General features: G+C 55.1%; 2 protein-coding genes across 3 annotated transcripts in view; one reads left to right on the top strand and one right to left on the bottom strand.

Moving 5' to 3' along the window:
- The window catches only part of MAFK (MAF bZIP transcription factor K), a 15,089-nt gene extending 11,427 nt beyond the window's left edge, over positions 1 to 3,662 (bottom strand). Inside the window, exon 1 of the mRNA XM_090023404.1 lies at positions 3,584 to 3,662. The gene's annotated coding sequence lies outside the window, so the exon portion shown is untranslated. The remainder of the gene's footprint in view (positions 1 to 3,583) is intronic.
- Positions 2,132 to 24,088, top strand: LOC149855005 (lysosomal alpha-glucosidase-like). 2 transcript variants are annotated; one of them, XM_090023399.1, is made up of 20 exons: positions 2,132 to 2,247; positions 8,556 to 9,093; positions 9,369 to 9,514; positions 10,798 to 10,963; positions 12,221 to 12,317; positions 13,598 to 13,717; positions 14,528 to 14,646; positions 14,728 to 14,859; positions 15,947 to 16,057; positions 17,523 to 17,636; positions 18,146 to 18,230; positions 18,712 to 18,829; positions 19,323 to 19,456; positions 19,869 to 20,020; positions 20,235 to 20,383; positions 20,738 to 20,879; positions 21,257 to 21,355; positions 21,917 to 22,081; positions 22,537 to 22,683; positions 23,294 to 24,088. In XM_090023399.1, exons 2-20 carry the CDS (start codon positions 8,566 to 8,568, stop codon positions 23,354 to 23,356), a joined length of 2,787 nt encoding a protein of 928 aa, XP_089879525.1. In that variant the 5' UTR covers positions 2,132 to 2,247; positions 8,556 to 8,565; the 3' UTR covers positions 23,357 to 24,088. The 2 variants fall into 2 exon arrangements, with proteins under 2 accessions (XP_089879525.1, XP_089879526.1); XM_090023400.1 differs by lacking the exon at positions 2,132 to 2,247 and adding an exon at positions 6,928 to 6,972.

Raw genomic sequence — 24,088 nt, 5'->3', positions numbered from 1 at the left:
TAATGGCCAAAAGTTTCAAAAGACTGGTGACCCTCCACATTCAAGCTCCAAGCAGGCATCAATGAGCAGTCAGATTATCGGAGGTTAGGAAGCAAGTCCTGGTTCCCACTGCTGCCAGAAGCCTGAACCTCCCACCCTCCTCCTGGTCCGCACGAAGCATTTCAACCTGAGAGCAGCACGCACTTACCCAGATCTTAAAATCTCAGTGCCACACACCAGAGGAGACACCTGCGAGATGGTCACATCAGCCGACCATTTCTCCAGAGCTGGCCATGTGAACGTGGCCACCAAGGAGGACATCAGGTCTTACAGGTGAAGGGAACTGCAGATGCTTAAGCCCCAAGCTCTGTGCCTCTGCCCCTTGGAGACCTGACATGGATTTCCAACACGCTGCCGCGTGGGACGCAGGCAGCACCATCCCTCCCGTCATCCTCGGGTCCTCCCCCTGCTTCAGCAGTCTTCCCGCATTCTGCAAGACAGACTGACACTTGTCGTTCATCTGGATGAAGGGGGGTGCTGATGATGTGAATCAAGGAGACAGCAAACGCATGCAAAGCAATAAATTCTCCATGAGCCCAGAGAAGAGACCAGGGAGGGGTGAGTCACTGTTTACTTTCCACACACTGAACTCGCCTAGCTGGCCAGCTTTCCATTTCCCTTATGGACCAGAACCAGCATCCACCAGCAAGGAACAGATTCAGGAACCTTCAGACAGAATCTGAGAGCTGCCGGGACACGACTCGGAGGCTCTCTCGGGGGAAGCCTGGACAGGGATCAGACGGTCTTCGATGCTTTGGTAAACAACCTAGTCAGATGCTGCAGAGAGCCTATGGTTACAGAGCGGCCAATTCAGGCTATCATGAGAGTATGCCTGTGTCACATTACAGACCTTGGACTTACTGGGGGGAAGAGGGAGGGGGAACGGCAGCTACTGAAGAGGTCGGATACACTGCTGACAGCTTCAGACACAGGGTAGCACTCCTCCCCGCAGTGCATTTTATGGAAGTGATAACTCATTTTTGCACAGCATTTTAGTTTTAAGTCCCGCATCACAGAAAAAGTACCACTTTTGTCACCTGGGGAAATCAAGGTAGTATGTGGTCAGCGATTTCTATGGGGCCAAGAGGCAGAACTGAGATGAGGGCGTGTGAATTCTCCTGAGCACCACGGACTAAGTCCAACCTCCACGTGAATGGGAAAGATAACAGACATGAGGATGGTTATTCAGGCACCCACAGTCTGCAAGACAGCGAAGCGTGCTGCAGGATGTGCCCTGTTTTAGAGCTGAGCAGCAGGATAATTGCTTTCATTTACTTAAAAAAAAAAAAAAAAAGTTTTTTTGGCATCCCAGGCCCACAGTGAAACAGCCTTCCAAACAAGGGAGAAGCAGCTTAAAGTGACGCAACAATATCTGCCCAAGTTTGCAGATAGCCTGAAACAACGGCCCAGAAAAGAGCATAAACTGCCTGCACTTCTCAATGGGGGGCTGAGCCTGAAATTCCCTGATAATTGCAGGCGTCAGCACTGCTGGAGAGTTTCGCAGCTGGATATTTACTCAATCAATCTGCAAACGCGCTTATCCCACCAGCCCCGACTGCCTGCCATGCCGCCTGGGGGGCCGAGAGCTCCAGCTGTCCCTGCTTCCCCTCCCAAACATCAGACTGCTACAAAGTTTCAGTGCAAAACCAGGGGGCTTCAGAAAGCCCTTATAAACATTCGGCTGCTTAGGCTTTATTTCATTCACCATTAAATTCTGTTAGTTATTTCAAGCCAGACATAGGTTTAAACCACTACTGCCGCAACAGGTTGGGGAAAGAACATAGGTGAAACTTCCCTAATATGAAGGACCTCTTGTAGCCTTAAAAATACTTCTTGAGGTTGCATATGAATTACCCCAAGATCATTTAACACAGCTAACCCAAAGTGCAGGAATAAAGCCCCCGCGAGGTCTACAATATGCGGAGCATCTTGCTAACCAAAGCCCACAAGCCCTCTCCCCCCTATAACCATCTCCTCCTTGAAAAAAACATCCTCCATATTGTCACCAGGAGTCCCTCGGAGGTACAAACAGGGTTAATCCTCCCTCCCCTCTGTGCTGCCAATGCTAGGCACGGCCATTGGATAACCGGAGCGTCCATCATGTTTAGGAAGTGACTGCAGGAGGAAGGTTACTCTGCATTACAGTGTATACACGGAAGAGACAGAGCAGGGAGCAAGCACCGGCTCCATCAGTGAGCAAGCAGCAAGGTAAATTCCCTCCATACTAAGCCACCGCAGGACGGCGGCACAGCATGTTGTCTGGGCTGGCATGGGAGCAGGGGTGCCCCTGCCTGCACACGCCAAGCGCCCAGGGACCAAAACCTCCAATAATAAGACGTGCAGCTCTGGATCTGGTGGGACAGGGGCATTTTGGGACAGGGGTTTTCTGGCTTCTCACCTCTCTGCCTTCTCCTCGGCCCCCAGAGCTGAGCTAGGGAGAGGGAGGGAGGGCAGAGAAGGAATGGCAGCTTTTCCATTTCCTGCGCTGCCACTTTCCCCAAAGGGGCTTGCTCCTAAGTGGAGCCGTCCCAGCCTGCTTTCTTCCAGGAGCTGGAGAACGAGTCCCCTCTCCTCCACCCCGCGCAGCCCAGGGACGCAGACTCCCAGCACCCCTGGGCCACAGGAGGAGGAGGAGGAGGAAGGCGCTCTCTCCAACTGACCATGGCGCGCTTCTAGAGTTCAGACATGTTCCACTTCCCCTCCCTCGCGGCCTGGACATTTCTCTCACGAGTGCCACTCCTTTGTCGGGGGGGGAAGGGAGCAGAAGCCAGGCTTCTCCACCCCCGTGGGGCTAACACCCCACCCCACCACCCGTTCAGGGGGCGAAAAGCAGTTCTCAGGAAGCCCCACCCGCCCTCCACAGAGGGCGCGGTCTCAAAACCACCGCGGGTCTACTTGGCAGGTGTCCCCTCCAGCAAGCCACCTCGGCGGCCTGCGCCCCCACCAGCCAGCTGGGGCCACCTCCAGCACGGCCCCTCCTCGGCCTGCCGGGCCGTCGCTCCCTTCCCCGCCACCAAGAAGTCACTTGCCCCATCGGTCTCCCGCCGCAACGCCCCCTCTGTTACTGCCCGACGCAGGGTGACCCGGGCGCGCAGGGCACAACCAGGGACCCGCTGGCTCGTTTCCAGCGCCCCCGAGGTCCATCGAAGCACAGGCGGGGCATGGGCGACCTCTCCAGACCCCGGCCAGGCAGCATCCCGCCCCTTCCCAAACCGCCCAACTTTTGTGCAACAGGCGACGGCTTCTTCAGGCCATGGGGGCCAAGCCCCGGGGACCCTGCTCCGGAGGGGGCTTGTCCCCGATACCGAGCCTCTGCGACTCGCGGCCCCCGGCCCGGCTCCCCGCTCCCCCTCCAGCCCGGGGCCCGCGGCCACGTGGGAGCAGAGCCCCGGGTGGGGCCGGGCGCCCCGTGCTGAGTCACGCGGCGGGGCCGACCCCGCATCCAGCGGGCCCTGGCCACGTGCGCCCCGCGCTGACTCAGCACCTCGGCTCGACCCGGCCGGGCCCGACCCCCGCCCCGCTCCGCGCCCCGCGCCCCCCTCACCCGCGCGGCGGGGCCGGGCTCCGCAGCCGCCCTCCCTGCGAGCCAGTCCCGGGAACAACAACAAGCGCGGCCCCCTCCCCCCCGCCCCGGCCCCGCCCCCCGCGCCCGCCCGCCCGGCCAACCAGCGCCCGCCCCGCTTCCGGGAACCGCGCGTCACGACTCGCGTCGCGCGGCCACGCCCCCGCCGGCGCCCGGCGTCACGAGGCCACGCCCACAGGGTTCATTCATGTGGAAGGTAGGGAGAAATCGCGAGGGCTCTCCGGATTGGCGGAGCGCGCGCGCGGTCGCCGTGCTGATTGGCGGGGCGCGCGCGGCTCCAGGCGGAGGGGTTCCGGTGCCTCTGCTACACTATTCCCCGGCTTGTGGCTGGGAGCGGGGAGAAACCCGCCTCCCCCCCGGCCTGCTCCTCTCTCCCCGGGAACAAGCAAATGTTTCGGTTTCAGTTTAGTTTGCTCCGCAAGCACTTCCCCTTGGAGCAGCCCCAGAGGCTTTTGCGCAAGGCCGCAGGCCAAGGCACGTGTCCAGTTGCCGCATGTGGGCGAGGGCAAGCGAGGTCCTTGGGAAGTTCAAGCCCTGGGCAGAGAGAAGCGACCTCCAGGCTAGGGCAGGCGAGGAAAGCCGCAGAATTGGCACTGGGACTCGCTGGTCCCGTCCTCGTCTTGTCGCCCACCTTCCGCATGCAGAAATCGTGACCCCAGTCACGAAAATCGCTTCCTTCCTAACCTGAAGGCTTTGGGGGTTTTTTATTTGGCGCGTGGCTGGTGTTTTCAAATCCTTCCTGAAGGAGGGAAACATCTGTCCTTAAAAGAAAAGCGAAAGTTTCACGGTGTCTGGTTTCAGGAGCCGGGGGAATTAACCATTCGTTGGATATTGCGACTTGCCAACGAAATCCTGAGTGCTGACGGTGCTTCCTTGTCGCTGAGCGTTGCGTCGCGTCAACCGTGCGATCAACATTTTAGACCCCCGAGAGCAATACGTCTAACCAAATTTTAGACCAGGGTGAACTAGCATAGACTTTTAATGAAAAACGATACAGAGTTTTGTATATCGAAACCAGGTTTTAAGTCTCTCTGTGATCGGGCTTGTGACTGTATTTGGACTGAAAAGCTACCTGCCAATCTAGGCCAGTGGTGCTCATCTTGAGGGCCAAAGATGTCATTTCAAAGATATCATCATCACTATGTTGAGCCAGAATCTCTGTCTCGCGCCACTCCCTTTTGTGCAGTTCAGGTTGTGAAGGGAGCAGAAAATCCTGCCGGGATTTTCCCAGTAACAAGGGGAGGTGTCAAGCCAGTATATCTGGCTCCTTCATGTTCCTTCTAACAGCCCTAGGCACAAGGGAAGGTAAGAACAGCACGGAGGAAATGTGGCTGGACCCTTACGTGCTCCGAGTACCCTCGACTGGTAGGATGGCTCCTGTAAAGATATAGAAATAGCACAATGTAGAGCACCCTCCAAGCTACTCTAACCCTTGCTGAGGCAGCAGATCAAGGAGTCAGAACTGGCTATTTACTAGCTTTCATTTCCCCCTCCTTTTTCCCTTCTCCCAAGCAGAGCTGGACGCAGGCATGAGCAAACCGGGTGGCCGCCCAGGGTCCAGACAAAGAGGGAGCCCAAAAATGGAAGAAAAAATGATCAAAATTGCAACAAAAAAGTTTTAATATTGTGCATATATGGGACTGGCAATGTTATCAATTGAGAATGAACTGTTTAAATACATCAGTACCACAAATGTGATAAAGACTTTCGCAACAACAAAAAAATCATTATCTCTGGTGAAGGGGGCCCCAATACCCAGAGCTGTCCCTACGGTACTGGGGATTGGGGCAGCCGTCCCAGGCCCCGTGCTTTGGGGGGGCCCTGCGGAGCCAGGCGGAGCAGCTGCAGCCCCTCCCATGGGGCACGCCTACAGCTGGCAGCTTAGTCCCACGGCCCAGAAGAAGCATGGAGACCGCCCCCTCTTGCAGGGGTACCATGACCCCATGCAGTGTTAAGGGGGCCCCGCACAGGCTGATTTGCCTTGGGTCCTGCACCACCCTGGGGTTGGCTCAGCCAGTACTAAAAGTTCGGCCGGGGCCACCAAGCATCTAGGTACAGCACTGCTCCCAAGCAGAAGTCATGTCCATTTGGAATGGAGAGAACCAGGCTGGCTAAAGTTTCCGAAGCTCTAAGGCCCAGGTACCAATGCCATTGGTCTTCATGTGTCTCAAGGTTATGCACCCTGTTAAAACCCTGCAGCGGACATTCCCGCCGTGGACTGCAGTCCCAGGCATGGGTGTGCGTGATGTGGATGCACACAGCTAGGGCTCAGAGTTCAGGGGCCAGATTGTAGCTTCTTTGCGCTCACTCACAGTATGGGGCCAGTAATGTTGGGTTTATTCCTTGTGGCTGCTTGAAGTTAGCATGGAGCAGAGAGGCAGAGCTCCCACATCCAGAGTGAATATCAGATCCCAGAGTACCTTGGCAGGGGGGATTTTTAATCCCAGGTTGTCACAGGATAGGGGAAGGTAGCCTGAAGTATGGTTCTGGTGTAGTCACAGCTGGGTTAGAAAACAGTTGTCTGGTGTGGGGTGAGACCCATGCCTGATCACATTAATAAAGGGCTCAGTTAAAGGGGCAGGGCTGGGTCCCTGAGCTTGGTAAAGTTGCTCTGCTTCTCTGGAGAAGCCCACGTTAGCTGGCAGCCTGCTCAGGTGGCTGGGAGAGGCTTTTCCATGTCGTTGTCAGGCTGCACTTGTAAGCAACGGGGTTTTTTCAGTGTGAAATTACACAGCTAGTGGAGGTGACCCATTCACAATAGCTTCTTCTTTCTGGCTTCTGTTATTCAGTGCACATGGAAAGGGGCTGTTACATTTTTCTGGTGAACTACATCCTGTTGGCTTTCATTAATAAGCAGAAAAAAGCTCTCCTTTCTCTGTTCCCCAGTGAATGCAGCATAGGGTGGAACCATTTGACAAAAGGTTGGTGGGATGTAAGGTGCAAAAGGTTGAGAAATGCTGGCCTAGGGGGCCTTGGAAAAGCCCCTGACCCAGTATCATCTGGGAAGCAGGGATCATAAGGCTTATCCAGGTTTGTAATGAGCTTTAAAATCCTCTCTACAAATTCCTACTGTGTTTGAACAATTAGGAGGACCCAGTAGCCATCAATACCATATTGATGATTATGGAGTTTATTAAAACTCTGACTATAAACAGAAAATGTTCGGGTAGAAATAACTTGAACTTCAAGCTGCGTGCAATACGGTAGGATTGATGAGCTGCTACTAGACAGAAGTGGTAGAGACTCTGAAGGGGCTTCTCTCAGGAGTTTTACGGTACAGCAGGCAGAAGTGCTGCAAGCTGGGAGACCTCCCTGTCTTCCCGCAACCACAATGTCAAGAGGAGACACGTGTATGTAAGCTGCTTAGGACCCAAAGGATCAGGCCCTGGGGGCAGCAAAATAGCGGTGCAGAGAGGAATGGCTCCGTGATCTGGGCTGGATACCAGAGCTCAGCATGCCTGGGCAGGGGGGTATTTTTAATGCCACTGCAGGGATCCGCGTCAGTCACAAATGTGGGGCGAGCGGCTTGCCAGCCTCCGTTAAGATGGCAGCACCATGCAAGCACAAGCCTGCTTGCATCTGTGCACCCCGGCATTTCCACCCGCCCAGGGCACTTGTGCCTCCGCGCATCAGGCGACTCTGGCTCCCTCGTACAGTCAGTTGCAGAGCAAACAGATGTGATGGGGTCGGCGCACGAGGCGGTCCTGAGCGCCTGGGGTCGGAGGTGCTGCGTGTAGCTGCTTAGGCGCGGGGAAAGCGACTGTCATGTGTCATGTGTCTGTGCTCCTCCTGGCACCTTCAGGGCCAAGCTGCACGGGCCATTTTAGTGCAAGTGCGACATGCATGTGCCAGATAAATGGCACGTTTGATGTGCCCTCAAGGAAAGGAAGGTCTCGGGGTGCTTTGGCTTGAGTAAGTGTCTCTGCCAGTGGAGAGGGAGGTGGTGACTGCAGCTGGAGGTGTGACAAGCACAGGAACAGCATGCAGAGCAGAGGGGCGAGGAGGCTTTTCCCCTTGTGAGAGGGCCCTGGAGGAGATGCCTGCATGAGAGGTTTTCCCCAAGAAGGATGTCTTTGCAGAGGAAGGATCGGGCGTGTTCTCCACCCCAAAGGCCTCACACTCCATGGGTCTGGGCCTCTTCAGAGCTGGGCACCCCCAACTCCCATTGATTTCAATGAGAGCTGAGGATGCTCAGCCCCTCAAAACGCTCCTGAAGCCCCAGCTCTGGCAGGATGGGTGGAGGAGGGATTTAGCCTCACTGGCAGGTCCTGGAGCCATGACAGCTCATAAATCTGGATGCAGCTCGTAAACGCCGGGAGCCCCGGGGAGGCTCCCTATGGCAGAGGCAAGGCAGCCCTTTCTGAGAGGCTGTAGCACATGTTTCTCCCGCTAGTGTGGCATGGGTCTGATATCAGGAGGACTCTGTCTCCCTCCTTATGCTTTTAGAGGACAGAGCCTTGTGCAACACGTGTGGTACAGCACTTGGCACAAACTCTGATTGCCACCTTCATGCCCATCTCCAGAGCCAAGAGTTTTGCTCTTTACCTGCGGCACAGGGTAGGCTGTTTTTGCAGGGTGCTTTGTGGCTGTGGTGTGTGCACAAGAGGGCTTTTGGACCACTGGCTTCCTGCAGATGCAGGGGGCTGGACTCTGTGGCCCTGTCTAGTCCTCTACGTCGTACGTTCCCACAGCACAACTATTAGAGCGACGGGACCGGTGAGAGGAGTCGCAGCAGTTGTGTGGTGCACGGACAGGATTGTGAAAAACTATGAGCAGGCACAAAGACAAAATGGGGAAATTCCCCCCTGGGGCTATGGCACGGGCTGATATGGCTTATTCTTCAAAATGATGAGAAGACTCTCCCAATAGGAAGGGTGGGGTTGTCTCTCTTCTAGTTCGTTCACGTGCTGCTTTATTCCTTTCCTCGTTCTAGCACAAGGAAGATGAAGTCCTATCAGAAGCTGACGACAGATGTCCCCCAGCCGGCTGCATCCCGCGTGGAAGAGGAGAGCGTGGATGGGAAGCCCTCCTGCTTTCAGAAGCTGTCCACGTGGTGGCTGGGTGGGTGTCTGCTGGCAGTGGCCATCCTCCTGAGCGCTGGCACCGTCTGGGTGCTCAGACAGGCCTCCAAGGGCCGGCATGCTCAGACGCCGCCGGAGAAATGCAGCTCGGTCACTGAGCCGCTGCGCTTTGACTGCTACCCCGAGAGGAACGTGGTGGTGACACAGGAGCTCTGTGAGGCCAGGGGCTGCTGCTTCATTGAGAGGGACCAGGCCTCAGGCAGCAGACAAGGGGTGCCATGGTGCTTTTACCCCCCCGACTTCCCCAGCTACGTCTTGGAAAGCCTGAATCAGACAGAGCTGGGAATGGTGGGCTTGCTGAGGAGGAAGGTAAAGGCCTATTACCCCAGAGACATTGAGACACTGCAGCTGAGCGTGGAGTTTGAGACAGACACTCGGTTACACATAAAGGTGAGCTCTCTAATTCCAGGGAAGTCTCCGTGAGGTTTCTCACGCTGGGTAAATAAAACCCCGGGTCTCTGCTGGCTGATTCTGAATGCTTTTTTTGTGCCTCTGGCCTCAGATCCCATCGCATCAGACCAGGCAGCCGTCTGTTGTGGCACCAGCTGGCTCTATGATGCTTCTGAGTTTTGCTGGCTGCCAGCTCACTCTGGGAGTCCATGAAATGCCACCCCACCCTGCCTCTTGCTTAGCAGTTTGAAAAGCTGGCTTTCTCCCTTTTGTAGATCACCGATTCCAGCAGCCCTCGGTATGAAGTCCCCCTGCAGGTCCCTCGGGCCATGAAGAGAGCGGAGAACCCTGCCTACAGCCTGGATTTCTCCAGGGAGCCGTTTGGGCTGGTGCTGAAGCGCAGAGCATCAGGGGTTGTGCTGTAAGACCCCACACACCTCTCTTCTTTCTAGCAACCCAGAGGGGGGGAGGGGCAGGAGCTAAGAGGGAGGAGGCAGCTCTTCTCAGGATGCTATCTCCTGCTCTCCTGAGCTTGGGTGGGAAGGTTAGGAGCGCACCAGGTCTAGGCTGGAGGGGAGAGTTATTCCTCTTCATCCCCCTTCCCCCAGGGCCCCAGTGTTCAGTGTGGGCCATTGCACAAGACCCTTGTGCTTCCTGGCAGCGTTGATGCCAGGCACTTTGTCACTGTGATCTCAAGGAGGTTGGGGATGGGCTGCATTGGACTGTCTCATCCTCTCCCTGTGCACTGTGGTTGTTTGCATAACATTAATCACTTAATGAGTGTACATTGCCTTCCAAACAAAAGCCTTGCGTAACGAGCATTGTTACTACTCTGCCTACTGGGTTGAATACCCAGTGGGTCACAGGTCTGGACAGGGAGGCCCTCACCCAGGGGAAAGGCTCTGTCTGAAAGTTGCATGTTTTGCTCCTCTAACGTGCACTCTAGGTTGCTCATGGGGTTCCCTCCATCTTTCCTACCAGCCAGTTGGTCTGCCCAAGTTTCAAGCTGCCCGAAGGACCGGTGGAAATACCACTGCAGGCACTGAGTGCCAGGACTCCTTTGGGCCAGGGGAAAGCACCAAAGTCAGCTGTGGTGTAAACCTACACAGCATCTGGGTTGTGCCCAGGCATTTCAGCCTGTGGCCAGTTCCACCAGGATGCCATATGCTCCTGAACAGCTTTTTCTGCCTCACATGCTCCAGCCCTTCCTCACCTTTCTGCTTGTTTTAATTCTCTCTTCATTCGCCAACCCCAGTGCTGTCTGTCTGTTTCCCTTGGGAGTGATTTGCCACTAGTTAGAAGATCAGAAGACCTCCCTGCTCTGGCACGTCTGTCACTTAGGTGGTTGAAAATGCTTTGGTGTGGAGGCTTTCCCTGGCACAGGAAGCACTTGAAACTTATACACCCCCACTCAGCCGGAGTCAAGCCAGCCTTGGCGTCAGGCTGTGCCCTGGCTCTGTGGTATGAGAGTTCACTCCAGTTGCTGAGCAAGGAGATTTGTGACTGAATGTAGGTGACTGAACCCCAGGGCTGAGGGATAGAGTTTATGCAACATGTGGAGGGTGCCCTGGTTATCATGGCTCTTGGCAGAGTAGCACTCTGACACTGGTCTAATTGCTCTTTCCCTCCTCCCTTGTTCCTTCTTTTTCCCCCCTCCGGTCCACTTGCCTCTCTGCTCTTCACTCTCTCCTGCCTGCCCTCCAGGCTGAACACAACTGTGGCTCCCTTGATCTTCGCTGACCAGTTTCTTCAGATTTCTACCACCCTCCCTTCCACATTTCTCTATGGACTTGGGGAGCACCGTAGCAGCTTCCTGCACAGCCTGGACTGGAACACCCTGACTCTCTGGGCTCGGGACGTCCCTCCCACGGTACAGTGCAGGGCCTGGATCTTGTTACATCCTCATCCATCAGCGATTTCCCCGTGATTTAGCAAGCCCAGCCTGAGCTGTCATCTCCACAAATGTGCATGAACTGCCCCTGTCTCCTTCTGTAGTTGTAACCAGTGCACAGTTGGGCAGTTTCTAAGCAGACACATAAACACCTCCAAGCTTCCTGCCCTCTTGGTCGGTGAGACCTGCCTCATGCTGGTTCATCAACACAGCTTCTCTCCTCTGGTGCCTGGAAGCTGAATGCTGGGAGGGGTCTGGGTCCTGGCAGGGTTTTCACTGAAGCTGGATGGGTGTCTAAAAAAGCACTGCTGTGATGAGTTTGTTCGAGCCCGACTGATAGAGGTGTGAGATGGAGAAAAATGTGTAGGGTATGTGCAGGGTAGTTGGCCCTAAGTGTGGGTTGCCTGCTGCCCCACCCTTTGGTTAACACAAAAGATGACAGTAAGGCCATGTTGGGATGGGACATCTCACCAGGTTCAACAGCAGCCTTCTCACTCCTCTCTAGTCCCTGGAGGCTATTTAAACCCATCCCCCGTTCAGTCAAGGTCTCAAGTAACAGAGGCTCCAGAGCCAGGCATGATTCTTTATGGTGGGGATTGCAGGTGAAGGAGGGCAGAGACCCAGCCAACTTGTATCACCTAGGAAGGAAAAACCACTTCTCTTATTTGGTGTCTCCCTCCCCGGTCCCCTTCCCCCTCTCTCTAAAGACGACTGTCAGTCTCTTAGATGCTGTTTACTCTGTCACCAGCGGTCTGTGTGGCAGCCAGGTGCATGCTTGCTGGTTTGAGAGCTACACAGCAGTTGTGCCCAGCTGCCCCACTGAGCACTAATTCCCTTGCCTCTGGTCTAGCTCCTTGCATCTGCTTCCCCTTGGTAGCTTGCCTTATCCCGCTTGGCTTCTGCTGCAAATGCGGGAGTTTTCCTCTTTCCTAAGAGGAAGCCAAGCCCCTTTCAGTTTTCAGGGCCAAACACTGAAGTGATCTTAGCCTCCTGTAGCTTCTCTCTATCCAGATTGTTCATGACCATCCTCTGGACTGGTGAACATGACCAACAGAGGTCTTACTCAAGCCTAGGTCATGTTGGGCTTATAAAGGGGCAAGAGGGTGCTGAATAGCATCTCTCAGAACTGTTCTTTTAAATGCATAACACTCCTTCCATGGACTGCTTCCCTGTAACATGCTTTGGGATGCTGATGTATCAAAGCCAGAGCTCTCATCAGACACCTTTGGCTTTCAGGAGTCGTACAACCTGTATGGATCTCACCCGTTCTACCTGCTGATGGAGGAAGGGGGAGCAGCACATGGTGTCTTCCTCCTAAATAGCAACGCAATGGGTAGGTGCTTCCTTGTAAGGGACTGGGCTGGTACAGGGGTCCTGGGTCCAAGGAGGGGAGCCTCTACTTCCCCTGCCTGTGGGTTCTGCTGTTGGATGCTCAGAGCCTGACGCGCCCTCTCTACTCATTAGAGGAAGGCCCTACCCATTCTGGGACCTGGGCTGGGGCTGACCTGAGCTGGCTGTTCAGGAACTTGAGGCAAGAAAAAGCTGTGAAAGGGAAAGATGTGGTTTCATAGCCCCTTTATTGAGCTCTGACATCTGTTTCCTGGCCAAAGTTAGGCTCTTTAGCAACTGTCGAGCAGTTTAACCACACACACAGCTGCTGAGTTGTGGTCTGAAAAGCCAGCTTGCCTCGTTCCCGCGTCCACCCTTGCTCTCCAACCTCTGTCAGTTGACTGGCACTTCAGCTCTGTGGAGAGCTCCAGGTCTGGTGCAGACAGGGATATAAATCTGCTGGCTGCTTTTCTCACAGCTGTGCCCTGCTGATGCCAGCTGTGGCTTCTAGAGCGAGTCGCTATAAAACAGCAGCCCGTCAGTGCCAGCTGGGTCTCCAGAAGTGCGTGCATCCTCTCACTAATGGCCTATCGACACCAGCCAGGACTCCAGCAGAGTGAGTGTCTTGATGGCAGTGTCTCAACAATGTCAGCAAGGACACAGGCACTGTAAAGCTCCTCACAGCAGCAACCTCTCCGTGCCATCTGGGACTCTGATGTTGCAAGTCCTCTCACACCAGTGCCACGTTAGCTCCAGCTGCGCACACTGTATTGCAAGAATTCCCTCCAGGGTATATTTGCAGGGGAGAGCTGTGAAAATCCAGTGGCTGCATCTGAAGTTTGAGAACTCACATGCACACTCTGCTCATCCCAGGGAAGCCCTTGGTCCATCCCTGCTAGCTTTCATGTTTAACTCTTCAGTTCTGGGGTGCTTTGTTACCCTGAGAGGCAAAATGATGACGTTCCTAGCTTTTGTGTAGGAAAACCTCTATACTTCCTTGGTCTGTCAAACTGATTTTGTAGCAGTGAACCTTTGTGGTTCTGTAAATCCAAGCCTCTCAGTGTACACTGCCAGCATTACTGAACAAAACCTCCCAACCCCTTTGCATCATAGCACAGTGTTGGTACCTCCACTCTCAGAGGCAAACTGTAATGTGGAGGATTTTCCCCAGGTCAGACTTGTCAGTAGAAGAATCAGGATTCAAACCCAGGTCTCCTGACTCACTGTTCCATGCTCTAGCCATTAGCTCCTCTGTTTCATTTCCCCTGTTTTGTCATTTTTCAGAGGTGGCCCTGCAACCGGCCCCCAGCCTGACCTGGAGAACCATCGGGGGCATCTTGGATTTCTACATCTTCCTGGGTCCGGATCCCAACATGGTCATCCAGCAGTACCAACAGGTGATAGGTAAATGTCCTGAGCACAGCCGTTCTCCTCATAGCAGCACCATGAGCAACCATCCATTGTTGTTGCCCTCCCATGCATTCAGGAACGCCAGTCTCGCCACATTCATACATCTACACCCTGACTTCCCCCCACTTTTTCCACCAAGACTGAATAGGCAGTGGTTGCCCTTTCCCTCATCTTCAGCAAGGCCTCCTCCCATTGGGAGCACCAAGCTCACCCTTGAGAGACTGAATAGGCTAGGAGATTCTAGCTGGAAAAAGAGACACCTGAGGGGGGATGTGATCAAGGTTTACAGAACAGTAAATGGTGCAGACAAAGTAAATAGAGATATACTATGTACTGTTTCTAACAATGCAAGAACTAGGGGACATAAAATGAAACTTAGAAGTAGGCTTAAACGGAATAAACATTGGTTCTCTTTCATACAGTGTATAATTAACTTGGGGAACTCATTGCCACCAGAAGTTGTGGAAGCTGGTTCTAAAAGGGAATGGACTAATCCTTGGGAGAGAGGTCTATTGGGAGGTATCAGACATGGTAGATCTGGGGGCAGCCTCTCAACCAGAACTTCCTAAACCTCTGAATACTGGAAGCTGCAATGGGAGAGGAGCAGGGAATGGAAAATTCTGGACATGCCCTGTTCAGCCTCCCTTTCAGCACCCACTCTCTGCCACTGTGTGAGCTAGACTCGATGGACCGATGATCTGACTCAGCAAATGGTAGTTCTTAAGTAGAGCATCATAATCATTATGGCCTCCAGCAGGGTCTCTTAAATACTCCATCATCCCCTTTCCAATGGTGTTGTCCCAGGTCTCCCTGCAATGCCACCTCTCTGGGGGCTCGGGTTCCATCTGTGCCGCTGGGGCTATGGGACAAGCAACGAGACCTGGCAGACCGTGAAAGCCATGAGGAACTACCAGATACCACAGGTAATGTAATGGTTTGCAACCCAAGAGAGGCCTCCTTAGAGGCACTTCTGTGCCCTGCTGTTCTGCATCTCCTTTTTGCAGGATGCTCAGTGGAATGACATCGACTACATGGAAGGGTACCGAGACTTCACCTTCGACCCTCAGGCATTCAGCACACTCCCCCAATTGGTGGAAGACCTCCATAAGCATGGCCAGCACTACGTCATGATCCTGGTATTGAGACCAGCCTTGTGCTAATCTTGTAGGGATTAAGGCATTTTTAACTGCTCCAGGTCAATCCAGCCAGATAGCATGTGAGAGGGAAACTAATACTGGAAAAAAACCCCAAGAACAGGATGCTGCTTGCTTCTCTGTTTGATGTCAGGCCTGTCACAGTACAAACTGCTTCTAGTCCAGACCTTCAGCAGATGTAACCTGTCGGAGTCCATAGTGAAGTTAGGCCCATTTACTCTGGCTGAAAATCTGTGCATTTGTGGGGGTTTTTTATAATGCACTGTGCCATCCCAACAAACACAATCCTTGACTTCAGGTACTGGTTTGAGGCCTTTTTATGATGTTGTTTTGGGAGGGGGTCTTAAGGATTTTCACTGTGTCTTCTCTGGTCTGGCCTCACACAGGCAGTAATGCCCATCTGCTTGGGATGGACTCCCCAAGCGCTGTCTTTGGAAATTCACTCTTTATAAGGGAGCATATGAAACAGACACAGTATTACCAAGCTACTTTTCTGGCTTGTTTAAAAGAATCCCATTTCCAAGGAAAACCCCATCAGTTAGTTACTTGTCATTCATTCATACTCTCCAGCCCCCATCCTGGAGGTGATGGAACCAGGCCATGATTTCCAAGCATTTCTCACATTGGGAAATGGTTTTCATTTAGACCTTGGCTTGATGGAAGGATGACCGGCGGGGAGGGGTGGGATCCTGGGATATGAAAGCTGAGAACCTTTTGTCTAAAGGAATTATTCCAGTAGTGACTGCTCCTTTTGGGTGTCTCCTGGGTATTGCTGTGGGATGATGCTCCTTGTTCTAGAACGAGGTGCCCAAGTGTGTAGTTTCTTAGAATCCTCTCCCTCCCCAACATCTCTCACACACTTGACACTTGATATTTTAGACAGCCTTGTGCCTTGGACTCTGAAATGCTGGAGGCAGTTTCGCTTCCTCTTGGTCATAGTGGCAGTCACATGTGAACTTTGGTCCACCCTAACTTGGAAACCCAGGTCATGTGTTCTCTGAATTATGCTAGTGTTCACTGATGAGGTTGCATCGATGTTGGTGTCATCTCATGCTCCGTGTACTTCCAGGACCCTGGGATCAGCAGCACTAATCCTCGCGGATCTTACTGGCCGTTTGATGAAGGTTTGAGGCGTGGAATATTTATAAATACCACCGAGGGGCAACCACTGATTGGACAGGTAGGAGGGCAAGTTCCAGCTAGCAGCAGTCCAGGCAAGATCCTGACCCCAAGGAACTTTTGGCTTTGACTTCTGAGGGGCCAGGATTTTTCCCATCACATTATGGGAAAGAAATTAAGGTATAATGGTTGAATGACCTTTCTTGCTGAGGTGCAACAGCCTGGCTGCGCCCAGCGCCTGGCTTCCCTTTTAATATCGGTAGAAGTTTCATTTCTGTGATTGGATTCTATAGGGCCAGTCCTGAGGGCAGGGCCTGATCCCACACCCGTGTGAGTATGGGGTGGTGACTCCATGGATGTCAAGGGAGTTGCATAAGTCCCTGTGTAAGCAGCGCCTGTGGTGCAGCCACCTGCATTTCTTCCTGTTTCATGGACTGATGTGAAGTTCTCTGTGGTGAGCCAAGCCCTTGGAGTTCTGCACTTCATTATCTGCAGTCTCCCCTGACTCCTACCTGGCTGCTCCCAGGCGTATGTATTTTGGGCTTCTGCTCTACAGCTCCTTATCACTCCCTCAGGGTCTTTAAGAAAATCTGAAAAATAGTAAAGAAGAAAAGAAAGCTGGTCATTAAGCTAAAAACCCCTCCACGTGTGTGAGGTGCAGTGAAGCAGGAGCGCTTCCCACAGTGCAGTGCCTCCAGTCACTGTCCCATGTGAAGTCAGGGGCCCCCCATCTAAAAAAGACTCGTTGCCTTTGTGGCTGATGATCTGAATGGATTAAAAATAAATCAGACTGGCTTTTCAGTGGCTACAAGGCCTCTCTCCTACCTTCATTCAGACTGAGAAACAGGGAGGAACAAGGGGCCAGTGGGTAGGACTTGAGCGTAGCACTTGGGAGATGTGAATTGTTCCCTGGTCCACTACAGACTGCCTGCGTGTCTTTGGGCAAGTTGCATTTTTTCTCCCTGTGTCTCAGTTCCCCATTGGTAAAACTGGGGGTTCTGAGGATTGGTCCATGACATTTGCTGAGGTGCCCAGATGTGGAGAGGATGGGCATGATCCCAGTACCTAACATTGGTAGGAATTAGAACAGCTTCTATAGCACTGTTGGACTCTCTTTATTTTTACTGCCTCTTTCACGTGCTCGTTCTCTGGCACCGGCTCCCAGCAACTACGTTTGGCGAGGCTGCCCAGGAGAGCTCAGATCGCCACTGGCTGTGTCTTTGGCACATAGAAGAAAGAATCACAGCAGCCTTTCTCTGAACATTTGGTCACACTAACACCTTGTCACACTAACACCGACATGGCATGCCCTGTTGTTGTTTATATTACCACGGTGCCTAGCAGCTCTAGACGCAGACCTGGAGTCTACTGTGTAGGGGAAGGTTAGGCAGGCCAGTTGTTCATTAAAAGGTGGAGGGGTACTGGGCTGCTGTTGATGCAGGACAGATTTCCTCAGATGTGCCCTGCTGCTTGGTGCCAATAGCTGGTGAGGCCTCTGACTGCGTTACTCTTTGTCCTTCCCGTAGGTGTGGCCTGGCCTCACTGCCTTCCCAGACTTCTCCAACCAGGACACACACCAGTGGTGGCTGGAGAACCTGAAGCGCTTCCATGCTCATGTCCCCTTTGATGGGCTTTGGATCGTAAGTGCCTCTTTCCTCCTGCTGGGCATGAGCTACAGGCCAGGGGGCTCTCCATGCCACCTTGCATTGCACCCAGTGGAGCTTGCAGCCAGCATGGAGCTCACCTTTGCACCTCTCTTGGCACCTCTTGTCCAGCTGCCTTGCAAATGACCAGCACACGAATCCCTGAAGGGCGTGTAGATACCATCTGCACCCTGGAAGCTTGCAGTATCCTGTGTACAGGGCAGCCGGGCTGCTTGTGCCATGAAATGAGCCTCAAGCTCCACAGCCCATGGCCAGGGGTGGTGTGGGCTTCTCATGTCCTGAAACACACCTGGGACTGGGTTGGGAGCCAAGGCAGCCTGAAGCAGTCCAACTGGGGGTCTCTGTGACCTGGATCAGACGGTTGGCTTTTGGTGGGCTTGGCTTTTTGCCTGGCTGTGCTGGATGTTGGGTCTGGGAGGAGTTTGCTCCCAGGTTGACCACCACAAACCCTACACAGGGAATTTCCATTGGTTCTGTTTCTATAGGACATGAATGAGCCGTCTGACTTCATGGATGGGTCGGTGGATGGCTGTCCTGCAGGGGACCTTGACAAGCCGCCATACGTGCCTGGTAAGAAGGGAGCGACAGTGAGGAGGGTGAGTGTAAGCAGTATGACTGGAACTGGGAGCCAGGCCTCCTTATACCACAACTGGACTGGACCCTCTGTGATTAAGAGCCACAGCCTCTGTATTTTATGTTGCGCCCATGTTTTCTGACCCTCCCCTTGCATAGCCTTTCCAACAGTTTGTATCATGCCCACGGGCTTCCAAACACAGGGGCCTTCTGTATTCAGACACCTGGGTACCCAGATTCAGCACTAGGGTCCTACAGCAGAACTACCTCAGCAGGCCAGGATTGGTGGCTGCCTCTTCTTAGCCAGCAGGAATGTCTCCTTCTGCTTGCTGCTTGCAACTGAAATCCAGTCTTTCTGGGCCATATTAGAAGACAGGAGATCAAGCCCAGAGGCTGTTAGGTGGGCATCTGAGAGCAGGTGTTTGCACATCTCTTTTGTGCGGTGTAACTATTTTCTTTATAAACTTTCTCCCTTTAGCTGTGCTAGGAGGGTCCCTGTGTGCAAAGACTCTCTGTGCTTCAGCAAAGCAGAACGCCTCTGTGCACTACAACTTACACAACCTCTACGGGCTGATGGAAGCCAAAGCCACAGCCAGGTAAGGGCCAAGACTTCATCACAGCCATGTCAGGCTAAGATGTGGGTGTGGAGGCTCACATCCTGGGAGCTGATATCCAGTTGGGGCTGGAAAATGGCTGGGGCTTGAGTGCCTGGCTTAGAGGGACATGTTCCAGCTGCCCTTGGCAAGAGCCCACTCTGCACTCACAGCCCTGAGGGAGGAGTTGGTTTGAGTCACCAAGGGCCTGGTAAAGAGGAAGGTGAGGGCATTAGTGGCTGATGGAGCCAGGCAAGTGGAATATGGGTGCTGTCTCACGTCGGGGTCCTGCTCCATCAGTCAGGCTGTGGCAAGGCTTCCCTGGAGTTGATGCCATCAACAGACAGCGTCATGTCTCCGGGCTGTGCTGCCACGGGCCCAGCCCGGGCTGTTCTCAGTCATGGCGCTGCCTCATGCTCCGGTTCTGGTGAGCTCAGGGCAAGGGTCTTGGTTCTGAGTCACTGCCTGCCATGCCAAGTGTGTCCTTGCCTTCCAGTGCCTTGATCCAAATCCGAGGGAAACGGCCTTTCGTGATCTCCCGCTCCACCTTCCCCAGTCAGGGCAGGTACTCAGGGCACTGGCTCGGTGACAACAGGAGTGAGTGGAAGGACATGTCGTGGTCAGTCCCAGGTGGGTCCTTCCGGAGACCTCATAAGTATCCTCTTACACCTGGTGGAGACAGAGACACTCTCACCCTGCATCTCCTCCGGTCTCATCTGCTGCGCAACAGCTCCTACTAGACACCTCTAAAACATGTGTCTCCTCACTGTATAGCAGTTTTCCTGTCCCCCTCTGGGCAGTGCCTAACTGGAGTCCTCTCCCTGCTGCTTCCAGTCCAGGACTGTGCTGTGGGTGAAGCTCACAAGCATTATAGTGGGTCTTTGGTCTTGTGGGTGAATGTAGCTGCCCAAGCATGTTCCGCACCATGTTGGTGTTGTGGTCTGTGCAAGGGAAGGGGCAGGGGTCTTGATCCAAGTCAGGGAGACTTTCCCTTCCGGCAGCCCCCAGAGGCCTGCCGTGCTCAGTTTCTGTCTGTTCCCAGGCCTGCTGAGCTTCAGCCTTTTTGGGATCCCGCTGGTTGGGGCAGACATCTGTGGCTTCTCAGGCACCACCTCAGAGGAGCTCTGCACTCGCTGGATGCAGCTCGGCGCCTTCTACCCATTTGCCCGAAACCACAACACCCAGAATGAGAAGGTAAGAGGGGGACAAGGGGATATGCCTTCCACGGGGGTCTCCAGAGCTGATGCTCCCGTTGTGGGATGGGCACAGGGCTGTGGGGGACACTTCAGTGCTGGAAGGATTATGATGGAGGTATTGAGAGGCACTCCCTTCTCTGAAGGCCTCTAAGACAGGACATTTTACAGCCTGCTTGTCCTGCCTATTGACTAATTTTCTGGACTCTCCCCAGGCCCAAGACCCCACAGTGTTCAGCTCGGAGGTACGGACGGCCATGAAGGAGGTGCTGCTGACACGCTACACCCTGCTGCCCTTCCTCTACACACTCTTCCACCGGGCGCACCTCCTGGGCGACACAGTCATGCGGCCTTTGTTTTTTGAGTAAGAGACTAACCTCGCTGGAACAAGGATTCCCCTTGTACCACCCATGGCCAGCACACCTCCCCTCCCCAGGACCCCCCACCCTCACCGAGCCAGGAGGTTTGGCCCCCCGCCCCCACCAGCCTACAGCTGGGCATGTCCCAAACCCCACTGAGCAGGCATGACCCTTGAAAGCTGATGACACAAATCTGCACTCCAGCCCCCAGCCACGGTCTCTTAACGCCCCTTGTCCACAAAAAAGCACTCCTGACATGCAAACACCTAACGGAGCGCAAGATGCTCTATCGTGGCTCGGAGGCTACTGTGAGGGGCCCCAGGCCAGCTCAGGTCTATTGCGTTCCCTCCCTGCTGTAGGTTCCCACAGGACATGGTCACGTACTCCATCGATAGACAGTTCCTGTGGGGGGAGAGCCTGTTGGTGACACCAGTGCTGGAGCCTGGAGCAGACTCGGTGATTGGCTACTTCCCCCGAGGGCTGTGGTACGACTACTATACGGTGAGAAGTGGAGCGTACTGGGAGGTGGGTCCAGGTGGGACTATGTGACTTCGCATCCTGTCGGGCACCGTACCTGATGCAGTCCCGAGAGCGTCCAGGAACTGATGCACCAGCTGGGTCCGAAGGCTGAACAGGGCTGGGGTGGGGTGAGGGAGCAAAGTGGAGAGGGCCAGTGCGGAAGCTGAGAGAAGCCTCCTCTGCTCTGCATCCTCCCGGCTGCAAATAGGCACCAAAAAGTCGGAGGAAGACCCAGCCAGGCACCTCCACACACAGCATCACCCATCACCCTTAAGCCGGAACCACAGGGGGCATCAGGGGAGTGCAATGGCCCCCTCATTTCGGAGCATGCCCCTGAATGCCCCTTTCTGCCTCTGCAGGGCTCATCTATGAACAGCAGCGGGGAGATGCTGAAGATGGCAGCTCCGCTGGACCACATCAACTTGCACATCCGGGAGGGTGCTGTTCTTCCCACCCAGGTGGGTGGCCCAGGCCTGTGGAGCGGGGGTCTGCCACAGAGCATGGAGCTGCTTCAGGGGCTACCAGCTGGCATGTTCCAACACCTGCCAGCTTAGGGAATGCAGTAACCTTCTGCTCTGGGCTGGGGAGGGGGCTCTGATCCCTCTCAAAGGCCCCATGTGTTTAACCCCCACTTTAGCTAGTGAACGCTTCTTTGGGGGACCATCAGCACCACTCCTTGTGTCCACTGTGGGTCTCACCAGAGCCTCAGTGCCACCATCGGGGTCCAAGTGTGGGGTGGTCTTGGGCAGGGAGGAACAGGGCCCCTTTGCCCTTCCAGGGAGGCATGGGACTGTTCTTCAGCATCATGAAGCAGCTCTGGCAGGTCCCAGCTCAGTGCAGCAGCAGCAGACGTGATGTTGGCTTTGGGTCTGGGGCTCTAGGGGCCATTTTCCTTGGTTTCTGGCATTATCTGTGTTCCATGCACCCCGATGCTCCTTGCTGCACACCAGAGAGCTGGAGGCTCCACGCATCCAGACTGCAATAAAGCACCCTGCCACACACAGTTTCCTCCCCCACAGAAACCCGAGACCACCAGCGGGGCAAGCCGGGGGAACCCACTGCGTCTGGTTGCAGCTTTATCCCCGAACGCTGTTGCCTGGGGGGACCTCTTCTGGGATGATGGCGAGAGCCTGGACAGCTTCGAGAAGGACAACTACTCCTATCTGGTGTTCAACGTCACACAGGTAGGAGGCCCCTGCACCTGGGAGGAGGCCTGTGAGTTGTAGTGACGCATCCCCCAGAGCAGCAAGCCATTCCTGCCACTTCTGGGACTGCCCAGTGCTGACAGGGGAGTCATGTACTCCAGCCAGACCTTTTGAGCATTGTGAGCTTCCCTGTAGCTGCTAGGCTGGGGAAGCTGGGAGGCACCAGTCTACAGGTCTGTGCTGGAGCATGGTAAACCTTGGCATGTCAGGCCCTGAAAGAGGGGCTGCAGGGCAGAGGGCCCTTTTTGGTGGTCTGAGCATGTGGGTGCAGGGGGGTCAGGGATGATGGCATTGTCCAGCTGGGAAGGGAAGGGAAAGGCCTGTCTGGATGGAAGGGGTTTTGCCCTGCACCCTTGGGCATTGCTCATGGGGCCCCACACAGCTCAGCTCAGCTTAGCTCAGCTGCCCATGCTCACCCTCTGCGTCCTGCCTAGAATGTATTCACCTCCACCGTCCTGCACGCCAACGTGGAAGCCACCTACGTCACTGTGGACACGCTCACGGTCTATGGGGTCCGGGGTCCGCCCACGAGAGTCACCATCAATGGTGAAGAGCATCCCTTCTCCTACCTGGACAACCAGGTAAGCCCAGCCCTGTGTGTTCTGCACCCCCAGCCCCACCCCTGCTCTCCACAAGCACCCCTGGCTGTCCCTTATGTGCCACACTCCAGGCCTGCTGTGATGTGCCAAAGAACAAACACTGCATCCCTTCCGGCCATGGGCCTTGCCCCATGCACGGGGTATTAGCCAGGGCACTTCACCTACCTCAGGGGACAGGTTGGAGCTCCCAGTAGGGGGAGCTGGGAAGGAGGAGGGGTGCTCTGTGGCTTGAGCAGGGCACTGGGAGTCGGGACGTCTGGTTTCTATCCCAGCTCTGCCTCCTGGGAACACGGGGAGACCAATTCATTGTCTGGGGGCTGCTCTGCTGGCTGGGACTTCCTGCCCAGTCCTGCTGAAGCAGTGAGAGTCTTTTGATGCCTTTCTGCCTTGCAGCCCCTCCCCAGCCATCCAACATCTCAGCAATGTGGCACCTGCTGAGCTACAGCCCCAGGCCCTGGGAGAGGGGCTTTGGGCCAGAGTCCTGTCTGATGGGGTGCTGAGTCCCCAGGGCTTTGTCTGCCCTCCTTCCTGCGCTTGCACAGGACAGGCAGAGAGAAGTGGTCCTTCATCTTGTTTCCTTCCTGCCTCACAGGTGCTCACGGTGAGCGACCTTCACCTCAGCCTGAGCCAAGGCTTCTCCATCAGGTGGATGTGAGAGCTGGGGCCTCCTGGCGTGGCCAGGCTGCATCCGGGCACCGGAGGCTTATCTGTCCATCCGTCCGTCCATGTATCCGTGGGGCGCGGGCCTGTGCTTGCATGTGTCTCAGGTGGACACAGACTGGATTCCCAGCTGCTTCCTGCCCAAGCTCCCAGCACTGCCAGCCGGTCTCTACCCCTGCTGCCGCCTTCACCCTGCCGCTGCGGGGGCAGCACGAGTCCACGGGCCTCGGCGTTCAGCAGCTCCCCGGTACCAGGGGACACCGCTCTTTGCTTGAGCCCGCGGGGCAGGACACGGACGCTCCAGGCACCGGGCTGTTGCTTCAGGGACCGACGAGAGGCCAGATCAGTTGAGCCTCATTGTCCGGCTGCACCGTGCTGACGTCTCCCGCGCCCCTGGCTTCACCACCCCCCTGCATGGCTAATTTCCAAGGGCCCCACTTGTGTATGCAGTGGGGGAGGGGGTGTTGCAGGCAGCCTGGTGCTCTCCGTGCCAAGTACGGCGTCCTCCCCTTGCTAACGCAGGGGCCGTGCGGGGAGCCCTAGTGTAGACAGGCCTCCGCGGCGCTGCCGGTATTTCCCCCTGCTGGTCTGCTCTGCCCGCAGCGGGTCCTGCTGGGCGGGCGTGGGTGGAGACGAGCTGCCCATGCCCCCGCGATGCTCTATGCCAACCCAATAAAGGCGAGTGGAGACCTGCTGTGGAGCCGCGTTTGTGTGCACGCATCCGCGA

The sequence above is a fragment of the Crocodylus siamensis genome, chromosome 12 (genome assembly GCF_052110815.1).
Source record: "Crocodylus siamensis isolate JL-2025a chromosome 12, ASM5211081v1, whole genome shotgun sequence".
NCBI classification, from domain to species: domain Eukaryota; kingdom Metazoa; phylum Chordata; order Crocodylia; family Crocodylidae; genus Crocodylus; species Crocodylus siamensis.
This window is presented reverse-complemented; position numbering and strand designations above follow the sequence as displayed.